General features: G+C 36.7%; 1 protein-coding gene across 1 annotated transcript in view; it reads right to left on the reverse strand.

The window, feature by feature from the left end:
* LOC117564109 (trissin receptor) overlaps positions 1–24710 on the reverse strand; it is a 64175-nt gene extending 39465 nt beyond the window's left edge. The window contains exons 1-2 of the mRNA XM_052002020.1: positions 24560–24710; positions 254–866 (exon numbers count right to left, since the gene is read on the reverse strand). Of these exons, the coding sequence (XP_051857980.1) occupies positions 254–845 (592 nt within the window). The 5' untranslated portion in view covers positions 846–866; positions 24560–24710. The remainder of the gene's footprint in view (positions 1–253; positions 867–24559) is intronic.
* Positions 24711–24967: the final 257 nt, after the last annotated feature.

Below are 24967 nucleotides of genomic sequence, written 5' to 3' on the forward strand. Positions count from 1 at the left end.
GCCGTAAATAGACTACAGACTACTAGCTTTTGAATTACGTTTGCAATAGGGTTTTTCAATTCGAAAGAACGGAAGTGGCCGTGCCAAAAATCCAAAACAATCTAGAACTTGCAGAAAAAAATTATAGCTCTAACTAGTATAGAGTCTGAAATAACGTGTTTCATCATCACTATATGTATCATCAATATAACTTCGAAGATGTCACCTTCTGAAAAAAGAAGAAAATCCTAGTAAACATTATCTTTTCACTTACCAAAAAAGCAACAACAAAATACAAGGGTATAAAGTATGATGAATATAATCCGAATATCGGTGCGATCAAAGATATATTCACTCGTGTAATCGCCGTCGGCAGTCTCCAATTCTTTGTTGTTCCTTTGGATCAACGACGATGCAGTAGTAGCTGGTTCATTTGTATCGTTTCTTGTCTGATTAACGCGAAATAAGAGTTCCGTTCTGCTAATATTGAATGTGAGGTTATTAACATCCGCTGCTTTAGAGGAATCCACTAAGTTGATCAGCAGTATCAGCAGTGAGCAAGGAAGAGAGAAGAGCAATGTGTGGGTGAGGGTGGTTATATATTTAACAGGTTCTTGTTGCTCCCACTCAGAAAAGGGTGTAGGTAAAAAGTGGATTTTCCTTTTGCTGTGATTATATCGAGCGCTGTCGCTATCGTTAATATCATCATCATCTTCAGTTTCTGATATGTTTGTGCCCACGCTATGAAGCAGTTGTTTAATTGCTCGTCTTTGCGTTGCTTCCGTTTCCTGCCTTTTATGCCACCTTTGTCGACACTGCTTCTTCCATAATGTTACAGGCGTCAATTGCATAAGCCGGACGCACATAATGTTAAAACCTCCTTGCCGCTGCGAAAACAACCCAGAGAAAATAAAAGTTAAGGATTTTCAGGTGGCTTCATAATAATAATTTATAGTAATTAATAAAGTAAGCAAAGTAAAGTAATAGTTAAACTTAACAAGTAAAACTAGAGTAAAGTTTGCTCGACTGCGATAAAAAACCAAACCTTAAACATATCAATATACTACTCCGTTCCCATCTTTAATTGAATTTAAGAGGGGTGGGTCAAGGGTAAAAATGTAAAATTATAATATATATTTTTCTTTAATAAGCTAAATTATGTTCAGTCTTTAGTACCACGCGTTGTATCTAAAGCTGTTATATTAACATGTAACATGTAATATGTTATGTATATATGTACGTACATATATAGTGACATATCCACTACCACACTCATTTCTCGTATTGACACATTCTCGTAATTATTCCCCTATCTTCCAAAAGGTCCTATTGCATTCACATAAAGATCATATTCTAAACATAAACTCTTCGCGACGGCGACCAATCGCCACAAACAAAAAGATCCACTTCACGCCACTTTCAAAGTCCAAAAATCAATTAAAATTTTCTATTGCAATTTGAGGACTCCGCATTAAAAAACTCAGAAAAGTGTCTTTAAAAACTAACTTTACAATATGGGTAATTTCATGACGGAATTTGTCTCGTGCGAAATATATAAAAGACATCCGTTGTGACATCGAAATAGCGATACGTGCATTGAGGCACGTATGGGGATCCAAGACAACTTTTGTTGCCAGCTGATAGTTCACAATAGATTGCAATTTATGTGATGGTTTCTATTTCATTGATATAGTGGAGTCTCTTAATACTGCATTAGAAGATGTTGAGGCTATGTCATTTATTGAGAGTAATGTTGAAAATGTCCAAAACAATGCACAGAAAGCTGTGACTTCCCAGAAAACTGCAAGAAGGCCGCGATCACCTTTACCAATCAGTAAATTTTCGGCGTGCGCCAACTTCTGGTGGGTTCAATGGAGCTGGTAAGCCAAATTTAATTGCTATGTGTTATTTTAGTGAATAATTAGTTTTATTTAAACAGGTATTGAATCAATAACATATGATTCGAGTAAGATTCTGTGGCGAGAGAAATCAATGCAGTTGCATATTAACAAAAAAGCATTTCGAGGCGATTTTTCGTTGCCAGCAGAAATAAAGGAGCTCAAAACACCACTAGAGCTCTTTTGCTATTTCTTTAATGCGGAGATCATGAATATGATCATCGGCGAAACCATGTGCGCAGCTTTAACGGATGATATCAACAATAAGTTCAAAATGAACACTGATGAGATGCACCACTACATAGGTATTTTGATGTACATGTCTATTTATCGCTACCCATATCTGAAGATCTACTGGAGACAAAATGCGCTCGATATACAAACCTGCATGACCCGAAGCAGATTTGAGGCAATCAAAAAGTACTTCTCGCTACGTGACGAGCGCGAACGGATCGAAAAGGGTGAACTCGGTGCCAAAGTATGCCCGTCTTTGTGTTGACGAGCAAATGTGCAGCACAAAAATGAAGCACCACTTGCGTCAGTACATGCCAAATAAGCCGCACAAGTGGGGCATTAAACTATTTGTATTGTGCGATTCATTTGGATACGCATACCGCTTTGAGATTTACAGGGGTGCAGGTGATAATGTGGTCTTACCTGGTCACCCAGATCTTGGTGCTTCTGCCAACATTGTAGTGCGCTTAACACAAACCGTTGAGACATTTAAGACTCACATCATTTACTTCGATAATTTTTATACATCTTTGCCTTTGATGGTTTATCTAAGAGCGAAAGATATTTACAGCCTCGGCACGGTGCGAGGAAACCGTATCCCCAATTGCAAGCTACCAAATGATATTCGATATTTTCGACTGAGTACGTTGGGTCCTCATATGGTGTCGACACCAAGCAATGTACTCTGGAAAGACAGCAAACCTGTTCGCTTTTTGTCCACCTATGTGGGTGTAAAGCAATTTCAAAGGACAAACCCTCGTGAAGGAACTGCAAAGGCTGCTCGTTTTGAAAGAAAAGCTAAGCGACACATATCAATTGATTGTCCCCAAATTGTGCATGAGTATAACGCTCACGTGGGCGTCGTAGATCTCATGGACGGCCTAATGGGTCGCTATCGTATCAGAGCAAAAACACGGGATGCTGCAACACGAGTTTTTTATCACTTAATTTATATGGCAGCCACCAACGCCTATATTTTACACAGACGTATCCAAAACGAGAACGAAAGCAATGAAAAATTACTCGCACTCCCAGACTTTCGCGAAACCCTAGCCGCAGGGCTGGTGACCTATAAAAACAAAACCTTACCGGGTCGTCCAATCAACACCAAAAGTGCATCTTCACCGCGATGGGCAAACCAGTCTCCATCCTCTCAGTCAGGACGAACAATAAGTTCCCCATCCTTGCAGACAGAGCGGGCAAAGGAGTCTCCACTCTCTCATCGACCTTATCAGCATGAGCTCAAACATGGTCAAAAATCAAAACATCCAATATCGGACTTGCGGTTTGACCAGCTGAACCATTTCCCACATTGGTTGGATCGAAACAGTGGAAAAAGATGTTGCAAGCACTGTAAAACTTCACAAACGCAATGCATATGCACGAAATGCAATCTACATTTATACTGCATAGAGAATAAAAACTGTTTAGTGGAATACCATAAGAAAAAATAAAAAAAAATGTTCATTACTTGAAAAAATTTTATTCACTCAAAGCCCCAAGCGTGCCTGAAGGCACGCTTACCTTTCCTCTCACCTTACAGGTAAACCGAAGATTCAACGTAATTTCTAAGCACATATTTGAGCTTAGAAGCATCCATTTACTTAAAAAGAAAATTATTTGAATACCTTTTTATACCCGCTACCCATAGGGTAGAAGGGTATTATAACTTTGTGCCGACATGAAATGTATGTAACAGGTAGAAGAAGGCATCTCCGGCCCTATAAAGTATATATATTCTTGATCAGCATCAACAGCCGAGACGATATAGCCATGTCCGTCTGTCCGTATGAACACCTAGATCTCAGAGACTATAAGAGATAGAGCTATAATCTTTTTTCGACAGCATTTGTTATGTTTGCACGCAGATCAAGTTTGTTTCAAAATTTCGCCACGCCCACATCGGCCCCCGCAAATCAATAAAATCAAAAATCGAATAGCAAGCGCAATTTTCAAGCTACAGCTGCGAATTTGGGTGTATACAATAATACCTGTAGTATTTATGATTTCTGAAAATTTGATTGCGATCAGACAAAAGTTATTAAACAAATACTTTTGTATGGGCAAAAAAGCCTACTTACTAGGGGTCTTAGGCCAAAGGACAATCTGGTATATTGTGCAGTCTATGGTATATTTTGAATGTGGTACTATATCGATATAACAAGTTTTGAATATTTTTAGTATATTTGTATTTTTGGTCTATTTTGAAAAAATACTGAAATATTTTGCTTTTATTCAAAATGGGTAGCGGGTTTCTCACAGTCGAGCACACTCGAGTATAACTTTCTTACTTGTTTCTATTACTTTGGAAAGTAGTCTTAGAGGGTTAAAAATTTCTATAAATAAGGGCCTAAAAAATTTATATAATAGATACCTTATATTTTTAATATACATATTTATCAAATAACAATTAAGGAAGCGACAGTCGAGTGTGATCTTCTGTGAGATACCCGTTACTCATTTTGAATTAAAGAAAAACAGTGTTGTATTATTCTTAAAAATATAAGAATTCAATATACCTGAAAAACTAAAATATAGCAACCGCAATTTTGATCAATATAGACCTTTTTTCAAAATATACCAGAGTGCAAAATATACCAGATTGTCAGCCAAATCAATTATGACACGAAGTAGGCGTTTTTTTTTGCATTACAAAAGTATTTCTTAAAAAAAAACCTTTTACAAATTTTATCTATTCACAATCAAATTTTAAGGAATCATATAGACTAAGTAACAAAAATTAAGACTCTAGCCTCAAAATTACGCTGTTATTCGTGTTTTTGACGATTTGCGAGGTTTGAAGTACGCGTGGCAAAAATTTGAAAATTTGCTGTGCTTTATTTCTTATAGTCTCTGAGGTCTAGGTGTTCATACGGACAGACAGACGGACATACGAGCATGTCTATATCATCTCGGATGTTGACGCTGATCTTTCTATCTGTTACAGATATTTCCTGCAGGCACAAAGTTATGATACCCTTCTACCCTCTGTAGCGGGTAAATCTAAGAGTCTACCAGAGATAGAGATCAAGTTTTTTTTCGCCCATGTAAATCGATATAACTTGAAAACCAATATTCATTTTGAAGCTAGAATCGCGATTCCTGGTAGGTTATATCTATATAACTATGATTTCTGAAAATTTGATTGCTATCGGATCAAATTTTGTATTGCAAAATGCCTATTACTATATGAATGTAGTACTATATCAATATATGTACTATAAAAAGTCTCTGGTATATTGTATTTTTATACCCGCTACCCATAGGGTAGAAGGGTATTATAACTTTGTGCCGGTAGGAAATGTATGTAACAGGTAGAAGGAGGCATCTCCGACCCTATAAAGTATATATATTCTTGATCAGCGTCAACAGCCGAGACGATATAGCCATGTCCGTCTGTCCGTCTGTGTGTCTGTCCGTCCGTCCGTATGAAACACTGGATCTCAGAGACTATAACAGATAGAGCTATAATTTTTTTTCGACAGCATTTGTTATGTTTGCACGCAGATCAAGTTTGTTTCAAATTTTTGCCACGCCCACTTCCGCCCCCGCAAATCAAAAAAATCGAATAACAAGCCTAATTTTAAAGCTAGAGTTGCCAATTTTGGTATATACAATAATAACTATAGTAGTTATGATTCCTGAAAATTTGGTTGCGATCAGATAAAAATTGTCGAAGTTATTAAAGAAATACTTTTGTATGGGCAAACACGCCTACTTACTAGGGGTCTTAGTTGCTTTAGATGACAATCTGGTATATTGTGCCGTCTATGGTATATTTTGAATGCGGTACTATATCAATATACCAAATATACTATTTGGTATATTTTTAGTATTTTTGCAGTATATTTGGTATATTTTGAGAAAAATATCGCAAAATATATTTCTTTTATTCAAAATGGGTAGCGGGTATCTCACAGTCGAGTGCACTCGACTGTAGCTTTCTTACTTGTTAGTATTTCTGCTGTATATCAATTTGGTGTATTTAAAAATTAATACCGTATTTTACCGCAATTATTTATGTTTATTCCCTAGTCTTGGCTTGGCGGTGTGTCCGACCTAAAAGCCAGGCGCTAACCACTTTTTGTTGAACACTCATGGGATCAAAAATCAAAAATTTTAAAGGTAACCTAGGGTCTCGCTTCAGAATTTACCGAGAAGCACTTCAATGACCGACTATAAATTGGAGTGTCGCAAGCTCAAAATAGGTAACCCAAAGCTAAATCTCCAATAGGGGTTAGGAATTGCTTTGCCGTATCATCTCAAGTCCCTGCACCACGAACTAGCCACCGAACAACAAAACGGACAATGGTGCCTAAAAAGTAGACGTACCTACCCTAGCGTTGGCAGTCGTGTTTAAGAGTCAAGTGGACTGGAACTTGCCCGCAAGAGGTCTAATCAAGAACACTGACACTGCCAAACGACACTACGAAAAGGCTGCGAGTGAATAGGTCACACGCGATGCCTCGATTTGAGTAGCAGACAAAAGGTAAATGCCAGCATTAGAGGATTGTTCTTCCTCAGCGCACACTGCATCATCTACCATCAAACGCGAGTAAGGTGAAAGCTGTCTTGTTACCTTCGGATTATACATCACCCTTCTCAGGTGGTGTTTTAAACCATATTTAAACGATTGACACATCCATCTAAAACTATTACGAATAATACAAAGATCTGAAATCCGAAAAAAACACATTGGGAAGAATGTAATTCTAAACTTGAACTCAATAAAAATTCCAAAAGCCGCCTGACCTACTACAATAAATCTCCTCACAAAAGCACAGCAAAAAAACAATCGTGATATTGGAATAAGTAATACCTTACGAAACGAATTCCAACTACAGCAACAGAACATCAAAGAACTATCCCAATTTCAACCAACAAAAAATGATTGACCACAGCGGGGTCTCCACTCCTCTAGTGTTTGTAGTAGTTATTATATGAACAAGATGCAAATTCAAATTAACAGTCATTTATTTAAAAATAACGAGTAACTGGTGGTTGGTTGATTTAAACCTTAATTAGCATATTAAGGCCATTATCGTTAGCTTTATCAAAAGAGAATTTAAAGAGAATGAAACATATAACCAACAACAACAGTTAAGAGGAATGGTCTGTGTACGTATGACAGAAGCAACGTAGGCACTACATAGAAGTCCCAATGATATCACACTAAGAACACCTATAGTCATACTGTTGTATATTTCAAATAGAATTATGCATAAAGGAATATAAGAGAACTTAAACTTTAAACGTAATTGTCGAAATAGGGATATACATAGCTATTCTATTAGATAGTGAAATTAGCACTTAATGCACACATGAATTGATGGAAAAACTAGCAAAACTAAGAGCATAGTCTTTGACTCAGCATATACCGATATTGTAAACCTGAGATAGAATCTTCAGTAGAATGTCATGGCTAGGCCAGAGAATTAAACAATACCTTAAGAACACATGTTCGGTGAAAAGGTAGTATATACAGGAGTGCCACAGAAAAAACTTCTACTCGGTTATTACTTCAGTTTCACTTGTGAGTGCCACCGACCCACTTTTACAGTGGTTACAAAAACACTAATTATTTTGCCAGTGCATTTGCTAAAACAGTAAAAACAAGTAAGAAAGCTACAGTCGAGTGTACTCGACTGTGAGATACCCGCTACCCATTTTGAATAAAAGAAAGAAAAATTTTGCGGTATTTTTCTCAAAAAAAAAAATTAAATATATAGGAAAAATACTAAAATTATACCAAATGGTATATTTGGTATATCGATATAGTACCGCATTCAAAATATACCATAGACGGCACAATATATCAGATTGTCAGCCAAGGAAACTAAGACCCCTAGAAAGTAGGCGTTTTTGCCCATACAAAAGTATTTCTTTAATAACTTCCACAAATGGTATCTGAGCGCAACCAAATTTTCAGGAATCATAACTACTATAATTATTGTATATACCAAAATTCGCAACTCTAGCTTTAAAATTGTTTTGTTATTCGATTTTTTTGATTTGCGGGGGCGGAAGTGGGCGTGGCAAAAATTTGAAACAAACTTGATCTGCGTGCAAACATAACAAATGGTGTCGAAATGAGGGCTCTATCTTTTCATACGGACAGCGGATATAAAAACTCCACTTGGAAACAATCTTTATTAGCCTTCAAAAATAACAAATGCTGTAAAAAAAATGATTGCTCTATTTCTTATAGTCTCTGAGATATATGTAAGTGCTTGTTTTCATACAGACTGACGGAAATGGATTCGTTTCGTTTATAGGGTTGGATATGCCTTCTTCTGCCTGTTACATACATACATTTCCTGCCAGTTTAAAGTTATAGTATCCTTCTATTCTATGGGTAGCGGATATAATAATTATTTATAATATTTTGTTTTATAGTAAATTTCAGAATCCCGCAGTCGGGAACAGCGGTATTTGCTATATAAAATTATTTATTCTTAATAGATTCTTTTTTCGAAACCAAATTTTGTTGACACACAAACCCGATCATAACCAAAAAAATGTGCGGCAATTATTTTAATAGGAGTCTCAAAAATCCTCTACTGAAAAAAAATCCTCTACATCGGGTAACATATCTCTACTATGCGCCGTTCCACGTACTGCCGAACATAGCTGAGGGATGTGGTCCTTGTTTTTCGGGTTCTTGTGGTCTGGAGACAAGAAGCAGAGTCCATGGCATGAGGCGTCTTGCGGTCAGACTAAAAACGCTTTGGGGACTCCCAGGAATAAAAATTGACAATATGCCTCTGAATGGACCACAAAAACAATTGACTCGGGCTGGGATGTCAGTAAAAACATCGGTAGTCCATGGCAACAATGCGTCAACAGTCTGCGGAGAGTTCCAAGCAAGAGGCTCCAGTGAGCAAGACGCAGAGAGCACCTGGTTTCACCAACATCCCAAAAACGGATAGGAACAGAGGACAAAAACAGAGCACAGCGGTTGCTGAAACTGCCAGGCAACATCTCTCAGAATGAAGAACGCCCCAGACAGCCCAATGCCTATCTTTGAAGGTGCGGACTGGATAAATGGTGTCAAGATCATGACATGCAAGATTGACCCAACGTTGCATTGGCTGAAAGTGACCGTCCCCAAGCTGGACGTCTTATGGGAGGCCAACAATGGTGGGCAGGACATGGCGAGCTTTCTGCTCAAACCTGGACATCGTAAAAGATACCTCCAGACTGAGGAAGCTGCTGTCTAAGCAGGTGTCTAGTCTCAGTCTGCTAAAGACGAGTGACGAACTGTGGATTGAGAGCAGTGCTGAAACTGTAAACTCTTAAAGCGCAGCTCAAATCTCATTTCTCAGGATATAGTGCAACAAAAAACAATAGAGTCGCTCAATGCATCTGCGGTCGAGCGCATCAATTGGATCTCTAGCCACCAGGGCATCGATGGCAACCTTGCCAAAGAGGGGTAGGGCTCGAAGTCAGCAAAATGCATGTGTCGATATCTCTAGAAAGAAAAATTTAAGTACGCTCCAGACTTTAGTGGGTCGTGATGTGGTGCACTACCAGCTCATGCAAAACTGCAAGGTAGATAAGTGTTTCAAGAAATATTAACTTAAACTTTCAAGGAAAGACTGCAGGATAATGCTGGACATTACGCGGCTACCAGCCAGGATGCTGCTGGCTTTTGCCAAAATTGCATCCATATTGTGCGACTTCTGAGAAGAAGATACCTAATATTATATATGCTCCCCTCGTAGGGACAGCTGGTCGTCTGATATCTTAAACAAAGGGACAGATATAGCTAAAATACATACGTACGTATACATAACTTTTGAGATTGGAGTGCTTCCTTCTGCGTGTTAATAATACCATTTAAAGCAATTTGAGAAAAAAGTTAGATAAATTAGCGAAGGCTTATGAAAGCAAATGGAAATATCTGCATAAATTTGAACACAGTTACCCTAAAGGGAAGCTGACTTTCGATAACTGACTTATTTTAAAGTAAAATAACCAGGCGTTAGCAGATGCCATTATTCAGCCAGTGATTCCGATTCTGGCAGAGTAAATTTTTACCAATTGGTATATAAGGTTTGGCCTTTGCCAATAAGGAATTCATCTGGCTCCTTATAGACATAATTCTTAACCTAGATAAACCTTGGCCATGTTCTGCGATTTGATAGTGCTCTCAGAGAATAACTTTCTGAATTAACTATCAAGTTTGCTATCCGTCTGCAAAAGTTGCAAAAAATACATGACGTGGACAGTTCAATATGACACTCGACTTAATGATGGGCGTTCAGTTGATTTAATAATGAAAAACATTTTAGTTAAAGCAGAAGAAGTTAAAGCATGGGCCGAATCAGCAGGGCTCAGCATTAACGCGGACAAAACGGACCTTATCCTCTTCACGAAGAAGTATAAGGTACCTGCGTGGTCCCCCCCAAAAATAGGCTGCACTATGCTAAAGCCGAGCCAAGCAGTAAAATACCTAGGTGTGGTCCTGGACAGCAAACTGTCATGGAAGCTCAACGTGTTAGAAAGGGTGAAGAAGGCCACCGGAGCCATGTACGTGGCGAAAAAGATGCTTAGCTGCACTTGGGGCCTCTCTCCTAATCTTATGCATCTCTGTTGTTCGCCCTATCCTCACTTATGGTATTATAGTGTAGTGGCAAGCTACGGAAAAAACACGTACCTATCCATCATGGAAAGGACACAGCGTCAAGCGGTACTGAGTATCACAAGCGCACTCAGGTTGACGCCTATTAAAGCCCTCGAGGTAATAGCTGTCGTTGAACCGCTAAACACATACGTGCAATCTATAGCCGCAAAATAGGCCCTTAGGATTGCTGCAACAGGCAATCTGGGTCTACTAGGCTATGGTCACAGCGCCATTGGTAGGGAGATTAGTACAGACTTGGACTATACTATCCCCCTTACCAGTACCGACCACATATACACAATATATGCATATGGAACCGGACTGCTGGCGGGAAGGGCAATGCATTCCCGAAAGCCTCAACCTCTTCACCAACGGGTCGAAGGGGTCGGTGCTGCCGTATACTGCCCAGATCCGGTCTCCAAACACTCCTATAAACTCCCGGACCATTGCAGCATCTTCCAGGCGGAAGTCTTTGCCATTGGCAAGACTGCAAAAGTGGCTCGGGGTTTACATCACAATTACAATTCGATTAATATCTTTGTTGACAGCCAGGCTGAAATAAGATCAAGTTGTCCTGGACAGCAGAAGAGCAATAGAGTCACTGAACGCATATATGGTCATGCGTATCTATTGGGTTGGGCTCGATGTCGGTAATATGTACAATGTTCCGATATCCCTGCAAACTCTAGGCACAGAAATTGAAGTGCACTCAAGACTTCAGTGGGACGCGAGCTGGCCAACTTCAACCAACCAACTCGTGTAAAACTGCAAGGCTTATGTGTGCTTCAATAAACAATAACCTAACCAATTTCGTCATGCAGCTTTCAAGGAAAGTCTGCAGACTAATGCTCGGCATTTTAACTGGCAACTGTTTGTCGGCTGTCCATGCTGTCAAGATGGGCATCACGAACAGTGACCAGTGTAGGAAATGCAAAGTGTCCGGAGTCAGGGAAACACTTGAGCATCTTCTCTGTAGATCTCCAGGCTCCGAATGAAATACCGTGTTTCGCCATTTCATAACGAACTTCGTGATGTTTCTCGGCTATCACCTAGGATGCTGCTGGCCTTTGCAAAAAACGCATCCATACTGTGCGACTTCTGACACGAAGACACCCTCCTCCGTTACAGCTATGGACCTCTACTGATCTATGCTTCGCCCCTAGCAGGTGCGGCCGGTCTAACCTAACCTAACCTAATGTGCTCGGACTGAGTTTTCCTTGAACTACATAGAATCCTTGTATCATTCAATGAAGGACCGGATTTCGAAGTTATTACAGAAATAATTATTTTTTGTTTTTAGTGAATCAATTTTTAACACCAACTAAAATTTTAAATTTTAAAAAATTACCTTATTTTATGTAGGTTTAGGAAAATTTGTTTAAGACACAATTATATTTAAATTATCATTAAATATCAAATGTTTTTGCATATCTACTTCAACTATGAGTGCATCTAACCTAAGACCACCAGTGTACAACAGGTACCAGTAGATCCAACCAGATCAGCTTTTAATGATGAATTCTTTGAAGCGAATTCTATACGGGCCGAATGCATCAGAATGGAATTAGAAATTTGTGATGGATTATAGTGCGTTATGTAAAAATCAAAATTGGAAAATTGTTGGGCGTCATGTCGAGTAGCATACGAAATATACCCCAGTAATTAGAATTGGATCTATAAAACCAACCATTGCTCTCACGATCAAGATCGCATTCCTGAATAAGGACATTGATGAGGAACTTTACATCAGAGTTTTATCAAATATTGAGCAGCAAAGAAAAACTAAATATCGCCACGGACCCGTTTGTAAGTTAAAAAGCCAATACAGGGTTTAAAGCAAAGCGGTCGTTATTGCTACAAAAAACTAGGCATCAAATGGAAGGAAAAAGCCTCCATTCGTGTACCTAAAGAAGGAAGGAAACGGTGTTCTCATAGTGGCGCTCTACGTGAATTTCCTGATCGTTGCAAGTAATAAATAAACAAATGGTAAATCAATTGGAGTCTGAATTGTCTGACAATTTTGAAATCAAAGACATGGGTTAGTTGGTGTATTGTCCAGGAAATAAAGTTTTCTCAGAGCAAAGAAAATAATAGGTTTGCGATGTGCCAATAATATAACGGACAGACTGAAGAAGTTCAACATGGAAGAGTTGGAAGTTATCAACCGAAATGTGTGTTAAAAACAGAACAAGACAAATCAGAAGTATCGAAGATCACCTAGCAGAGCTTAGTTGGTGCCTTAATGTGGTTGCCAGCTTCAACGCGTCCTGATACTGCGCACGCAGTAAGTGTCTTGAGCCAATTCAAAGCAAATTATGGCATGCAAACTTGATATCTGTTAAGAGAGTATTGCGATGCTTCAAGAGTACCAAGAAGATGCTTTACAGGTTTCATTTTTAAATTGGCAAATGCATTAATCTCTTGGCAATGCAGAAAGCAGCGTACAGTTGCATTGTCTAGCACGAAAGCAGAATACATGGCTCTGTGTGACTCGTCAAAAGAAGCGATACCCCTACGAAGTCTTATGCAACAGAAATTGGGTAAACTGTAGCACCACTATCAAAGTCAAAACAGTACTTCATGTACTACATACAACACTAGGCATTAAGAACATTAATTAGTACGGTGCCATCTGAGGGGATTTGTTACATATGCATCTGGTTATCCTACAATAGATATCGATAGTGCAATACAAATATGTTAAGAACTTAGTCTCTTTTAAGTGCTGACCAAAACACAAGAAAATGAATTGCAACTACTAAATAAATTTTTGCAATACAAAAATATTTCTTAAATAACTCAAACATCTTTTATGCGATAGCTACCAAATTTTCAGGGATCATTAATACTGCAGTTGTTATAGTATATAACAAAAATCTCTATCTTCAAAATTAAGCTTGTTACTCGATGCTTTCAATTTTGAAATAAACTTGATCTGTGTGGAAAAAATTATAGCTCGACCTCTTATAGTCTCGAAGATCTAAATGATCCTACGGACAGATAGTTAGACGAACATGGCTATATAGTCTCAGACGCTAATAAAGAATATATATACTTCATGGGCTCGGATATTCGTGCTTATGCCTGTTATATAAATTGCCTGCAGGTACAAAGTCATAATACCCTTATAACCTATCGGGTGGCGGGTATAGGTTTACAAACTATTTCAAATTTTTATCGAGCCTGAAGTGTGTCTCGTAAATAGTTGAAATATTACGGGAAATCGTGGGTGGATAAAGAGTTAATTTATTGATGTCCACATTTGGGCCAAATGTTGCAATGTAAAAAATTTAACTTTGCTTCACACAATAATTCCCTCGAACTTTTACCAACGTGTTGTGACGCTACAAAATGCGCGTCAACAAAAATAACAAGAGTATATACCAGAACGTTTTCACTCATTCAATCGAAACATAAGGTCACTCAGATAGAGCCAGCTGTGACGAGCTAACAGCGCATGTGCAACGTTTGCAGAGCCAATCGAGTTAACAGCGCATGTGCAAATTTAGGAAAAAAGAAAACAAAGCGAGTTAGCAGAGCCAAAGCCTTGACCTACATAGATAAAAGCTAGAGTAGAAGGCCAAACTCGGGCTCTCAGTGATAGAATTCAGTGGTGTGCAGAACATTACTCGTGAGTAACAGAGTAAAAGTGAAGTTTATTTTTATACCCGCTACACATAGGGTAGAAGGGTATTATAACTTTGTGCCGGCAGGAAATGTATGTAACAGGTAGAAGGAGGCATCTCCGATCCTATAAAGTATATATATATTTTTGATCAGCATCAATAGCCGAAACGATTTAGCCATGTCCGTCTGTCCGTATGAAGAGATAGAGCCCTCATTTCGACACCATTTGTTATGTTTGCACGCAGATCAAGTTTGTTTCAAATTTTTGCCACGCCCACTTCCGCCCCCGCAAATCGAAAAAATCGAATAACAAGCGTAATTTTAAAGCTAGAGTCGCGAATTACAATAATAACTAGTCGAAGTTATTTAAGAAATATTTTTTTTGTATGGGCAATAACGCCCACTTACTAGGGGTCTTATATGCTTTGGCTCACAATCTGGTATACATATCTTGCATAGTATATTTCGAATGTAGTACGACATCAATATACCAAATATACAATTTGACATGGCTTTACTATTTTTAAATATTTTGTCGTATATTGCTTTGGTAAATTTTGAGAATATTACCGCAATATTTTGATTTTACTCAAAATGGGTAGCGGGTATCTCACAGTCGAGAACTTATGGGTCGTTATCATATTTGAGCAAAAACACAAGATGCCATGACACGAATTTTTTACCATTTGCTTGATATGGCAGCGACAAAATCGTATGTTTTTTACAGGCGCATTAAAAAGGAAAACAAGAGCACAGACAAATTGTTGTGGCTTTCGGAGTTTCGGGAATCAATCAAATCAAGCATAAACGCGGTCGCACTTTCCGTGATTATGATCGGAAATTTCCGTCACCATCATCCCAGCGAACTTCACAACCAGGTTGGACAATGCAATCTCTATCCAAATAAAAATTGTTTTTTTGAGTACCATAATCAAAAATAAGAATAAACTCATATATGTAAAAATTGACTTAAAGCCTCAAGAGTGCCTTGAGGCATTTATTTACCTTTGTTTGATTTACAGGTAAACTACAATTAGTACACACTTCTTGAGGTCATATTTGAAATTAAACCTACCACTTACCCCAAAAAATAGTATCCAACTTAGCTTTTTTTTTTAATATTTATACAATTGGGGCTTATAGGGCTAGAAAATGAAATGCGTCTATCATTGCAAATTTAAAAAACTAGTAAGAAAGTCGAGCACACTCGACTGTAAGATTCCCGTTACCCATTTTTAATAAAAGCTAAATATTCCGGTATTATTTTCAAATATAATGAAAATACTACAAAAATACTAAAAATATACCGAACGGTATATTTGTTATATCGATATAGTACCACATACAAAATATACCATAGACGGCACAATATACCAGATTGTCAGCCAAAGCAACTCAGACCATTAGTAAGTAGGCGTTTTTGCCCATACAAAAGTATTTCTTTAATAACTTCCACAATTTTTATCTGATCGCAATGAAATTTTCAGGACTCATAAATACTATAGTTTTTATTGTATACACCAAAATGCTCTAGCTTTAAAATTACGATTGTTATTCGATTTTTTGATTTGCCGGGGCGGAAGTGGGTGTGGCAAAAATTTGAAACAAACTTGATCTGCGTGCAAACATAACAAATGCTGTCGAACAAAAAAACGAAAATTATAGCTCTATCTCTTATAGTCTCTGAGATCTAGGCGTTCATACGGACAGACAGATAGACATACAGACACACAGACGGACAGACGGACATGGCTAGATCGTCTCGGTTATTGATGCTGATCAAGAATATATATACTTTATAGGGTCGGAGATGCCTCGTTCTAACTGTTACATAAAAATATAAGAAAGAGCGCTAGAAGTCTGAGCAGAGATTGCCAATTACGGAATTCTGTCAATTGAGAGAGGGAGAGAGAGAGAACTCCGTCTCACTGCAAGCAAGAACGAATACACAAAAGGAAATACGCAAACACAACCACAAAAATAAAGCTGCAATGTTCACTTTATGAATCGAATCACAAAACACTTTTTAAAGTTCCTAAAGGGACAGAGTCCTAATGGACTGCTACTGTAGCAAACGGCGAAAAGAGTCCAACTTAACTTAACTTGTTCCCATTTTGTGGACATACCACGGTAAACTCACCCATTCCACCCACTTCACAGTCAAACAAGCTAAACACTAGGCCAAGTTATCACTAGGTGCACTCGGCACCCCTAGTTCTTATGATAATTTATGAATATTAAGAATCTTGAATCTGTAACATTTATTGCTATTGTTAAGTAAGTAGTGACTAGCTTTTTATACCCGCTACCCATAGGGTAAGAGGATATTAGAACTTTGTGCCGGCTGGAAATGTAACAGGTAGAAGGAGGTATCTCCTATAAAGTATATACATACATATGTATATTCTTGATTGACTGAAACTTGATATCTTGATTAGATACAAATGCGACGAACTTTTTAGATTACAAACTCAAAGACTGTTGCCTTTTGCTATTCAGTTAATTTACAGTAGAAAAAGTCCAGGAAAAAGAACTATCTGTCTCTCACATACTCGCTTGACTACTCTGTCAGCTGTTTCAGCAGTAAGGAGTGAAACGTTTAAAGAGCAAAACGATGACCAAAAACTTGTGAAAACCAAAGCACCTAAGAGCGAAAAAGTCGGTTTTTGTCCTAAAACTAAAATGAAAATTGAAAACCGGAGCACGCAAAATACTTTTATTCGGCATCACTTGCTATACTTGCCAAGTTTGTTTCAAAATTTTGCCACGCCCACTTTCGCCTCGCAAATCGACAAAAATCTATTAACAATTAATTTTACGGCGAGTACTTTGATACCTACAATAATACCTATAGTCTTTATGATTCCTGAAAGTTTGATTGCGAGCAGATAAAAAAAGTAGAAGTTATTGAAGAAAAACTTTCATTTGGAAAAAAAACGCCTACTGCAGCGGGGTCTTAGTTGCTTTGGCTGACAATCTGGTATATTTTTCACTATATGACATATTTTGAATGTAGTACCACTAACCACATAATACATGTCATGAAGCGAAAACGTACATTCGAAATAGCATTATTGCGACCCCAGAAGAGCCGAGCGCTGCGATTAGAACCCCAACGCAGCAAGCAGTGCACATTGGGATGAAATGCCTTTATTTTGGCCATAACCGTAATTTTAAAGCTAGAAAGTTGAAACTTGGAGAATTTGCTGCTTATATTATTTGTGAATTTCGGATTTTTTATTTTTTTTATTTTTTTTAGTTTTTATTTTTTTTTTTTTTTTAATTACCTTTAAATCGTTTTCTGGAAAATCATTTGGAATTACCCAGTCAAAAGAGGCCTTGACATTGCGATTTGAATCCAGCCAAATTTTTAGTTAGTCACCCCGACGAAGAGAAACCTTGCTTGTATCTATTGAAATATTTAACCCCCGCGCAAATTCCCGCAAATTAATTAAATGCTACCTGAATATACACATAATAACTCATACTACCACATAAGTTGTTATTTGAAACCTGTTGTATCTTGCTAGATATGCTCCACGAAACACAAATATTTTAAGGTTAGAACCATTGCCATATTGCTTACGTATTTCATTAAAAACATGACAACACAAAAACAAATATAATTAAAAACTTATACAAATATTTTCTACATACCATGAAGAACATTTTCCAATTTAAGGTATTTTAATAAGCCAACTGTTTAAAAATATGACAACGCCAACATTAAGAAACTTGACTAGTCAGCAAGCTTGCACGCACCACGTGGCAAGAACAGCTGACTTTAAACAGTTGGTGCAAGACGAGGGCTGCGCAATAAAATTCAAATTAAATATTTTCGATGTCTAGGGACATTTCTAAGCTTGAAATAATTGCAACATTATTGATATATTAACATGAACTTTTTAGGTTTTTGCCAAAATAAAGGCCTTTCATCCCAATGTGCAGTGTACGTCAGACATTCAGTTCAGTCGCGCTGTGCTTTTGTTTGTATGTATGCGTCTATGTATCTACATGGTCGCCTATATTGGTATGTACAAACACCATTTAACTCTTTTAAAAAAAGTTTGAACTTTGCGGAATGAAATTGCGTCTTCCAAAACGTTGATAATGTTGCAGAAGGTCTTTGGGGATTCATACCATGTCGCAGAAAAAATTTCTATATGGTACATGGTCGTTAAAAGCGACTTGGAGCGCTGCGGACGACCTTCGACGTCAACGGATGACCAACACGTTAATGAAGTAAATTAATTAGTGCTCAAAAATCGTCGGTTTACTGTAAAAGACTTTAACAATAAAAATACCTTAGAAATATCAGAAGGATCTGTAAAATCGATTTTGAAAGACAATTTCGTTTTAAACCGAGAACGCGCAATTTCTGCATTCGTTCTTTGTGACCCTTTCGCCAAAAAATCCGACGCATATCGTTCTACAACCACCGTATTCTCCATATTTTCCATCGTCTGACTTCCCAAAACTCAAGAGACCTCTTTGGCGAACGCATTTCGAGTCGATTAAGGAAATAAAATCTGAATTGAAAAAGGCGCTGATGGCTATACGGGAAAAGGATTTAAAACCATTGGTATAAGTGTATTTTTTAGGTAGGGAATTACATAAAGGGGATGAAATTTATTTAGAAGAATAAATAAAGATTTTCAATTTTACAAACAAACTCATCTTACTTTTTATTCACAGTTGTATAGGTAAGACTATCATCATACCAAATGATGTTTAAATACTTACATATTTAAAACTTACCAAATGGTGTTATTCTTATGTATACAACTTATTAACGACCGCTAGAACGTTTGTTCATTTAACATGTTCATGTATCTAGTACATTTAATAATATTTCAAACAGTAAGCATGATCACACTAACCGCATCTGCTTAAAAACTTCGATTAGAAGTTAGATTGGAAGTGCTTAAATGACAGTTTGCGATCGATTTTAAATCATTCGTGACGAAAAAATTTTAAAATTCAAAATTTCGAAAAATAATTTTTTTTTTTTAATTAAAAGGTTGTTAGGCAAGATTTTTTAAATTACGAAAAAAATGTATTGTTTGGAAAGTAAGGATGGACAAAAAAAAATGTTTCATGGCTAAACAATTTCAAACGATGGGCAACGATTTTTTTGTATAATATCATAATTCACTGGACCCAGCTTCTCAGAGTTTTAAAAATTGTGACGAAGGGAACCAAATTAAAAATAAAATTTCATTAAGTTTAATTTAATTTGTGTTAACCACTATTTATGGGGAACGGTTCAGTGCAGCACCGCATTATATTCCTTGAATTAATGCAAAAACTAAAAGATATCGCCAATGGTTGTTTGTCTACGTGATAATTATTTGAAAATCTGTTAAAAATAAGAAACATTGTAAGATAAAAACGACATTATCGAATTTTCAAAATGTATTTATTTGAATTCAGCACAAATTTAAATGAACATTCACAGGCAAGCGACAAACTTTAATTGCTAACTAAATATTATTTCTGTATTAAGATTATTATCGCTTTATTATTGTAGTTACGATTTTTAAATTTATAAAAGAAAACTCTACTAGGCTGAAAATAAAGATCATATTTATATTTTAAGACATTTTTCTAGATGGTCAACATTTTTCTTTGGATCACGCATTATGTATTACTCCATCAAAAAACTCAAAGCATTGAAATCTCGCACGATTTGTTTTAGAAGATTTAAAATATCCATCGCTTAGCACAAAGATTTGCTCTCGTTTGGTAATAGCTTACATGATATATTTTTACAGTGTTAGTGTTTCGATTAGTAACAAATAAAAAAAACTACAGTCGGATGTGTTCGATTGTGAGCTCTCCGCTATTAATTTTCAATAAAAGCTCAATAGTGCGCTATTATATTCTATAAATATATCAAATTATGTTAATATACCAAAAAATACTGAAATATAGAAGGGTATTATAACTTTTTACCTGCAGGAAATGTATGAAAAGTATATACATATACATATATGTACATATATTCTTGATCAGAGGAAAACGACTATCTATTATTACGCAACTCCACTTCGAGCACTCCGCTCTCTGCACAATGGGATGTAGACCACAGCGACCACGAGGGGAGCCTCAACAAAATACCAGATCTCTGAGACTGTAGAAGATAAACCTATATTTTTAAATTTCCACAGGACTTGTTATTTTCGCACGCAGATCAAGTTTGTTACAAATTTTTACCACGCCCACTTTTGCTCTCACAAATCGATAAACATACAAACAAACGTATTTTAAAGTTAGAGTCGCAAATTTTGATATATACAATAATAACTACAGTATTTATTATTTTAGTTTTATCGGATATAAATTGTTATAGCTAAGAAACACTTATGTATACCTAAATTTTACACTATACAGTCATCTCCGACCCTATAAAGTATATATATTTTTTATCAGCATCAATAACCGAGACGATGTCCGTGTCCGTCTGTCTGTCCGTATGAAACACTGGATCGCAGAGACTATAAGAGATAGAGTTATAATTTTCGACTGCATTTGTTAGACTTGCACGCAGATCAAGTTCGAATAACAAGCGTAATTTTAAAGCTAGAGCTGCTGTATATAATAATAGCAATAGTAGTTATGATTCCTGAAAATTGCTTCGATCAGATAAAAATTGTGGAAGTTATTTAAGAAATGCCTTTGTATGGGCAAAAACGCCTACTTACTAGGAGTCTTAGTTTATTTGGCCGACAATCTGGTACATTGCGCCGTCTATGATATATTTTGAATGTGTTACCGTTTGGTATATTTTTAGTATACATATTTGTATTTTGGTATATTTTGAAAAAAATCGCAATATTTTGCTTTTATTCAAAATGGGTAGCGGGTATCTCACAGTCGAGCACTCTCGACAGTAACTTTCTTACTTGTTTTCTTCTAAAGAGCTGTTCCCGTGATACAGTTTTGGTGTAAGCACTTGCATCATAGAACTGCTTCTTTGAAGCAGATGCATTTGATCTAAGTAGAGAATATAATACAAAATTTACGAAATTGCCAAACAAAACAATTGAAACTTGATAGATGCAGCCGGTTTTTGTTATATAAAATTATTTCTTTTTTGTCTGAATGAAATTTTTCATGAAGATTGTAGTTATTATTGTTCACCAATCGGTCGGAGATGCGTCCTTTTGGCATAAAATTATAATACCCAAGTTTCTCCGGCCCCTTAAAGTATATGAATGTATATTCGATAATAAACTATATTTGGGGAAGTCCGCACCTAATGATAATTCTTGTTGTAACTGCTTAAAAATGTGTTAAAATTTGAAATCTGATGTAAACTCAATTATACAAGGGTGCCGAAGAAGTCTTAATTTTGTTGAAATTGGTCAATTGGCCGCTACTAATAGGAAAATTCAGACTTCAAGGTGATAACATCACCACAGTTCGAAAAATGTGTTAAATGCCTTTTATTTTTTCAACAATCTTTTTAAGTTTCTACTTGGTGTTAAACATTATTTAGCTATTAAAAGTAAACGAACTTAGCGCATATTGACTACCTTTTGTGCCAACAATGCGATATTTCTCTAACTTCAATAAACTGAGAAAGATTCCACCAAACTAGGAAAATAAAATTGTGGAAATGGCCAATGAGAGCAAGACAGTAAATCGTAGGTCACCGAAACAAAGTGACCGCGGCGGAGACGACTAAATCTCGATCACACACCTCATGACCTATAAGTAGATGACAACCCTTAAGAAAGCTTCCGGATCAACAGTACGCAGAGATCTGCACAGATTCAGGCTGACATCGAAACGGTATGTTTAGATCTGTATCACCGACGTATAACTTTGTGTCAACAGAAAATATATGAAATAGGAAGATGCGTCTCCATTGCATATAGTACTTATCTATATGTATTCTTGACCAATACCCGACGGGATATGTGTACAGCTGTGAACTTTGAAATAGCAGTGCTAGTGACCTGTGCGTTTAAAATTAAACAAGTAAGAAAGTGTGCTCGACTGTGAGATACCTGCTACCCATTTTGATTAAAAGCAAAATATTGCGGTATTTTTTCAAAATATCGATATAATATCACATTCAAAATATACCATTAACGGCACAATATACCAGATTGTCAGCCAAAGCAACTAATACTCCTAGTAAGTAGGCGTTTTTGCCCATACAAAAGTACCATTTCTTTAATAACTTCCACAATTTTTATCTGATCGGAGAAATCATAAACACTATAGATATTATTGTATATACCAAAATTGGCAGCTGTATCTTGAAAATTCAATTGTTATTCGATTTTATTGTTTTGCGGGGGCGGAAGTGGGCGTGGCAAAAATTTGAAACAAACTTGATCTGCGTGCAAACATAACATAAGCTGTCGAAAATTATAGCTCTATCTCTTATAGTCTCGGAGATCTTGGTGTTCATGCGGACAGACGGATACGGCTAGATCGTCTCGGCTGTTGATGCTGATCAAGAATATATATATATATATATATCGGAGATGCCTCCTTCTACCTGTTACATACATTTCCTGCCGACACAAAGTTATAATACCCTTCTAGCCTATGGGTAGAGGGTATAAAAATACTGTTATAAACACAACTACCAGATAAAATTTAGTTATAACAGCATAGAGTATTTAATTTTTAATAATTAAACACTTTTTTCACTTTGGCTAATTCAATATTTTAGCGAATATGGATAATAACAAATGAAATTGGGTGGTTTATGAACAACTTTGAAATAGCTGTGCCAAAAGAAAAATTTAATAAATTTCAAAAAATCTTATAAATAACTAAATCCTTTTACATTGCGAGTTGAATTCGACCTTATAATTTGTTGTGTAGCCTTTATTGGTTATTAGAGCGCCACACCTACGTGGGATGGAGTCCACCAAGTCCTCGCAACGATTGCAGGGATTCTGGCCCTATAACTCCTGCGCAATTTTTCAGAGATGTGAAGATGTCGGGGATTTCTTGGCAACATAACGCTTGAAGTGCCCCTTCAGTTCCCAATCGGATTTAAATTTGGAAACTGTGTTGGCCATGACGTTACATTAATTTTTTCTTGGCCAAACCACCACCACAAACCACCAGTTTGCCGGTGTGTTTAGGATCATTGCTTTGGTGAAAAGTCCATATTGAAGGGGCATTTCATCCTGAGAATACTTCAGCATGACGTTTCTCAATATATTTTCGTAAACTTGTTGGCCTATGATCCCATGGATCATATTTATAGATCCCACACCACTGTATGAGAAACAAGCATCATGATTTTAAGGCCACAATGGTTAGCGTCTTAAGGGTATGGTTTAGGTTGTTCTCGGTGTCTGGTGGTCAACCTTTCTACCAAATAACATCAGTTTAGACTCATTTGTCCAAATAATATCACGTCATTTGGTTAATGACCAGTTCAAGTAAAACTTGCCAAACTCCCACCTGGCATTGAGATGTCTTTTACCAAGCAATGGCATCTTTCCTGGACTGCGGGTATACAAAATTATATCCACCAGTCTTTGGCCAATAGCCACATCACTGATTCCTCAACTCAGCACTGCTTTAATATCCCTAGAGGATGAAAAAGTATTAGTTTAACAAAGCTGAAGAGCACTATGCATCGGTCCTCTAAAACTGTGGTTTTTCGTATCGGACCACTGTTTTCGGGATTCGATTCATAATTTATGTCATTGAAAACCATTTTGGTAAAACATTTTTTATACAATTTTTCCTCTTTCCTAAGCTCAAGAAAGGACCTCCTTTCTACCTTGGACCAGTGAGGTCCCTTACACACTAAAATTTAATTTTTTTTTATTGTTATAGTGTATTGTCGTAGATAAATAATAAACCAACTTAAACTCACTTTTTATAAAATTAAAAACAATTTCGGCTTTTTTCGTGGAAGAACAGAAAAAACTGTTATTCTAAAGTGCAGCCCTATGTAAAAATATCAAAATTTCTGAAAAACTGAACAAATCGCACGGGGTTTTAACTTGTTTCCTATCTCTATGCTCCATTTTACAAAAATAATGTGCTAAGGATCAACTAACAAAAAGGAATATGCTTAAAATCCGTTATTTAGTTTTTTATGTGTCGGACTGCTATTTCAAAGTTCTGTATGTATATGGATTGTCTGTCCGTACTATTTGTTTGGTTTGTTTTTGTATTTTTAACAATGTTTTGAATAGTGCTTTCTCACATTTTTAGCTCACGTGTTTATCACGTCTGTATTAAGAAACGGCCAAAGCAAAGAAAAATGGAATCCTGTCACACAGTATCACAATCTTTCGAATCACATGCAATGTTTAAAAGACAACGCAAGAAGTTATGCGTACTGCATAGTTTGCTACTTAAAGTATTTTTCTCCGAAGTTGTGTCGAGTATTAAATTTTACACTACTCACTCACCACAAAGAGTGTTTTTTTTGGAAAGTGCCGAAAGTCTTAGCTACACTCTTTAATTACTGTCGAGTGTGCTTTTCGTGTGTGCTTTGTAGGTTGAAGATTAAAAACTTTGCTAGTTAATTCAAATTTTTGTCAGCGTTTTCTACTTGTATTTTTTTTAATACTTTGCATTTTTAGGTTTACTCATAATTTGACATTCAAAA

The sequence above is a fragment of the Drosophila albomicans genome, chromosome 2L (genome assembly GCF_009650485.2).
Source record: "Drosophila albomicans strain 15112-1751.03 chromosome 2L, ASM965048v2, whole genome shotgun sequence".
NCBI lineage: Eukaryota > Metazoa > Arthropoda > Insecta > Diptera > Drosophilidae > Drosophila > Drosophila albomicans.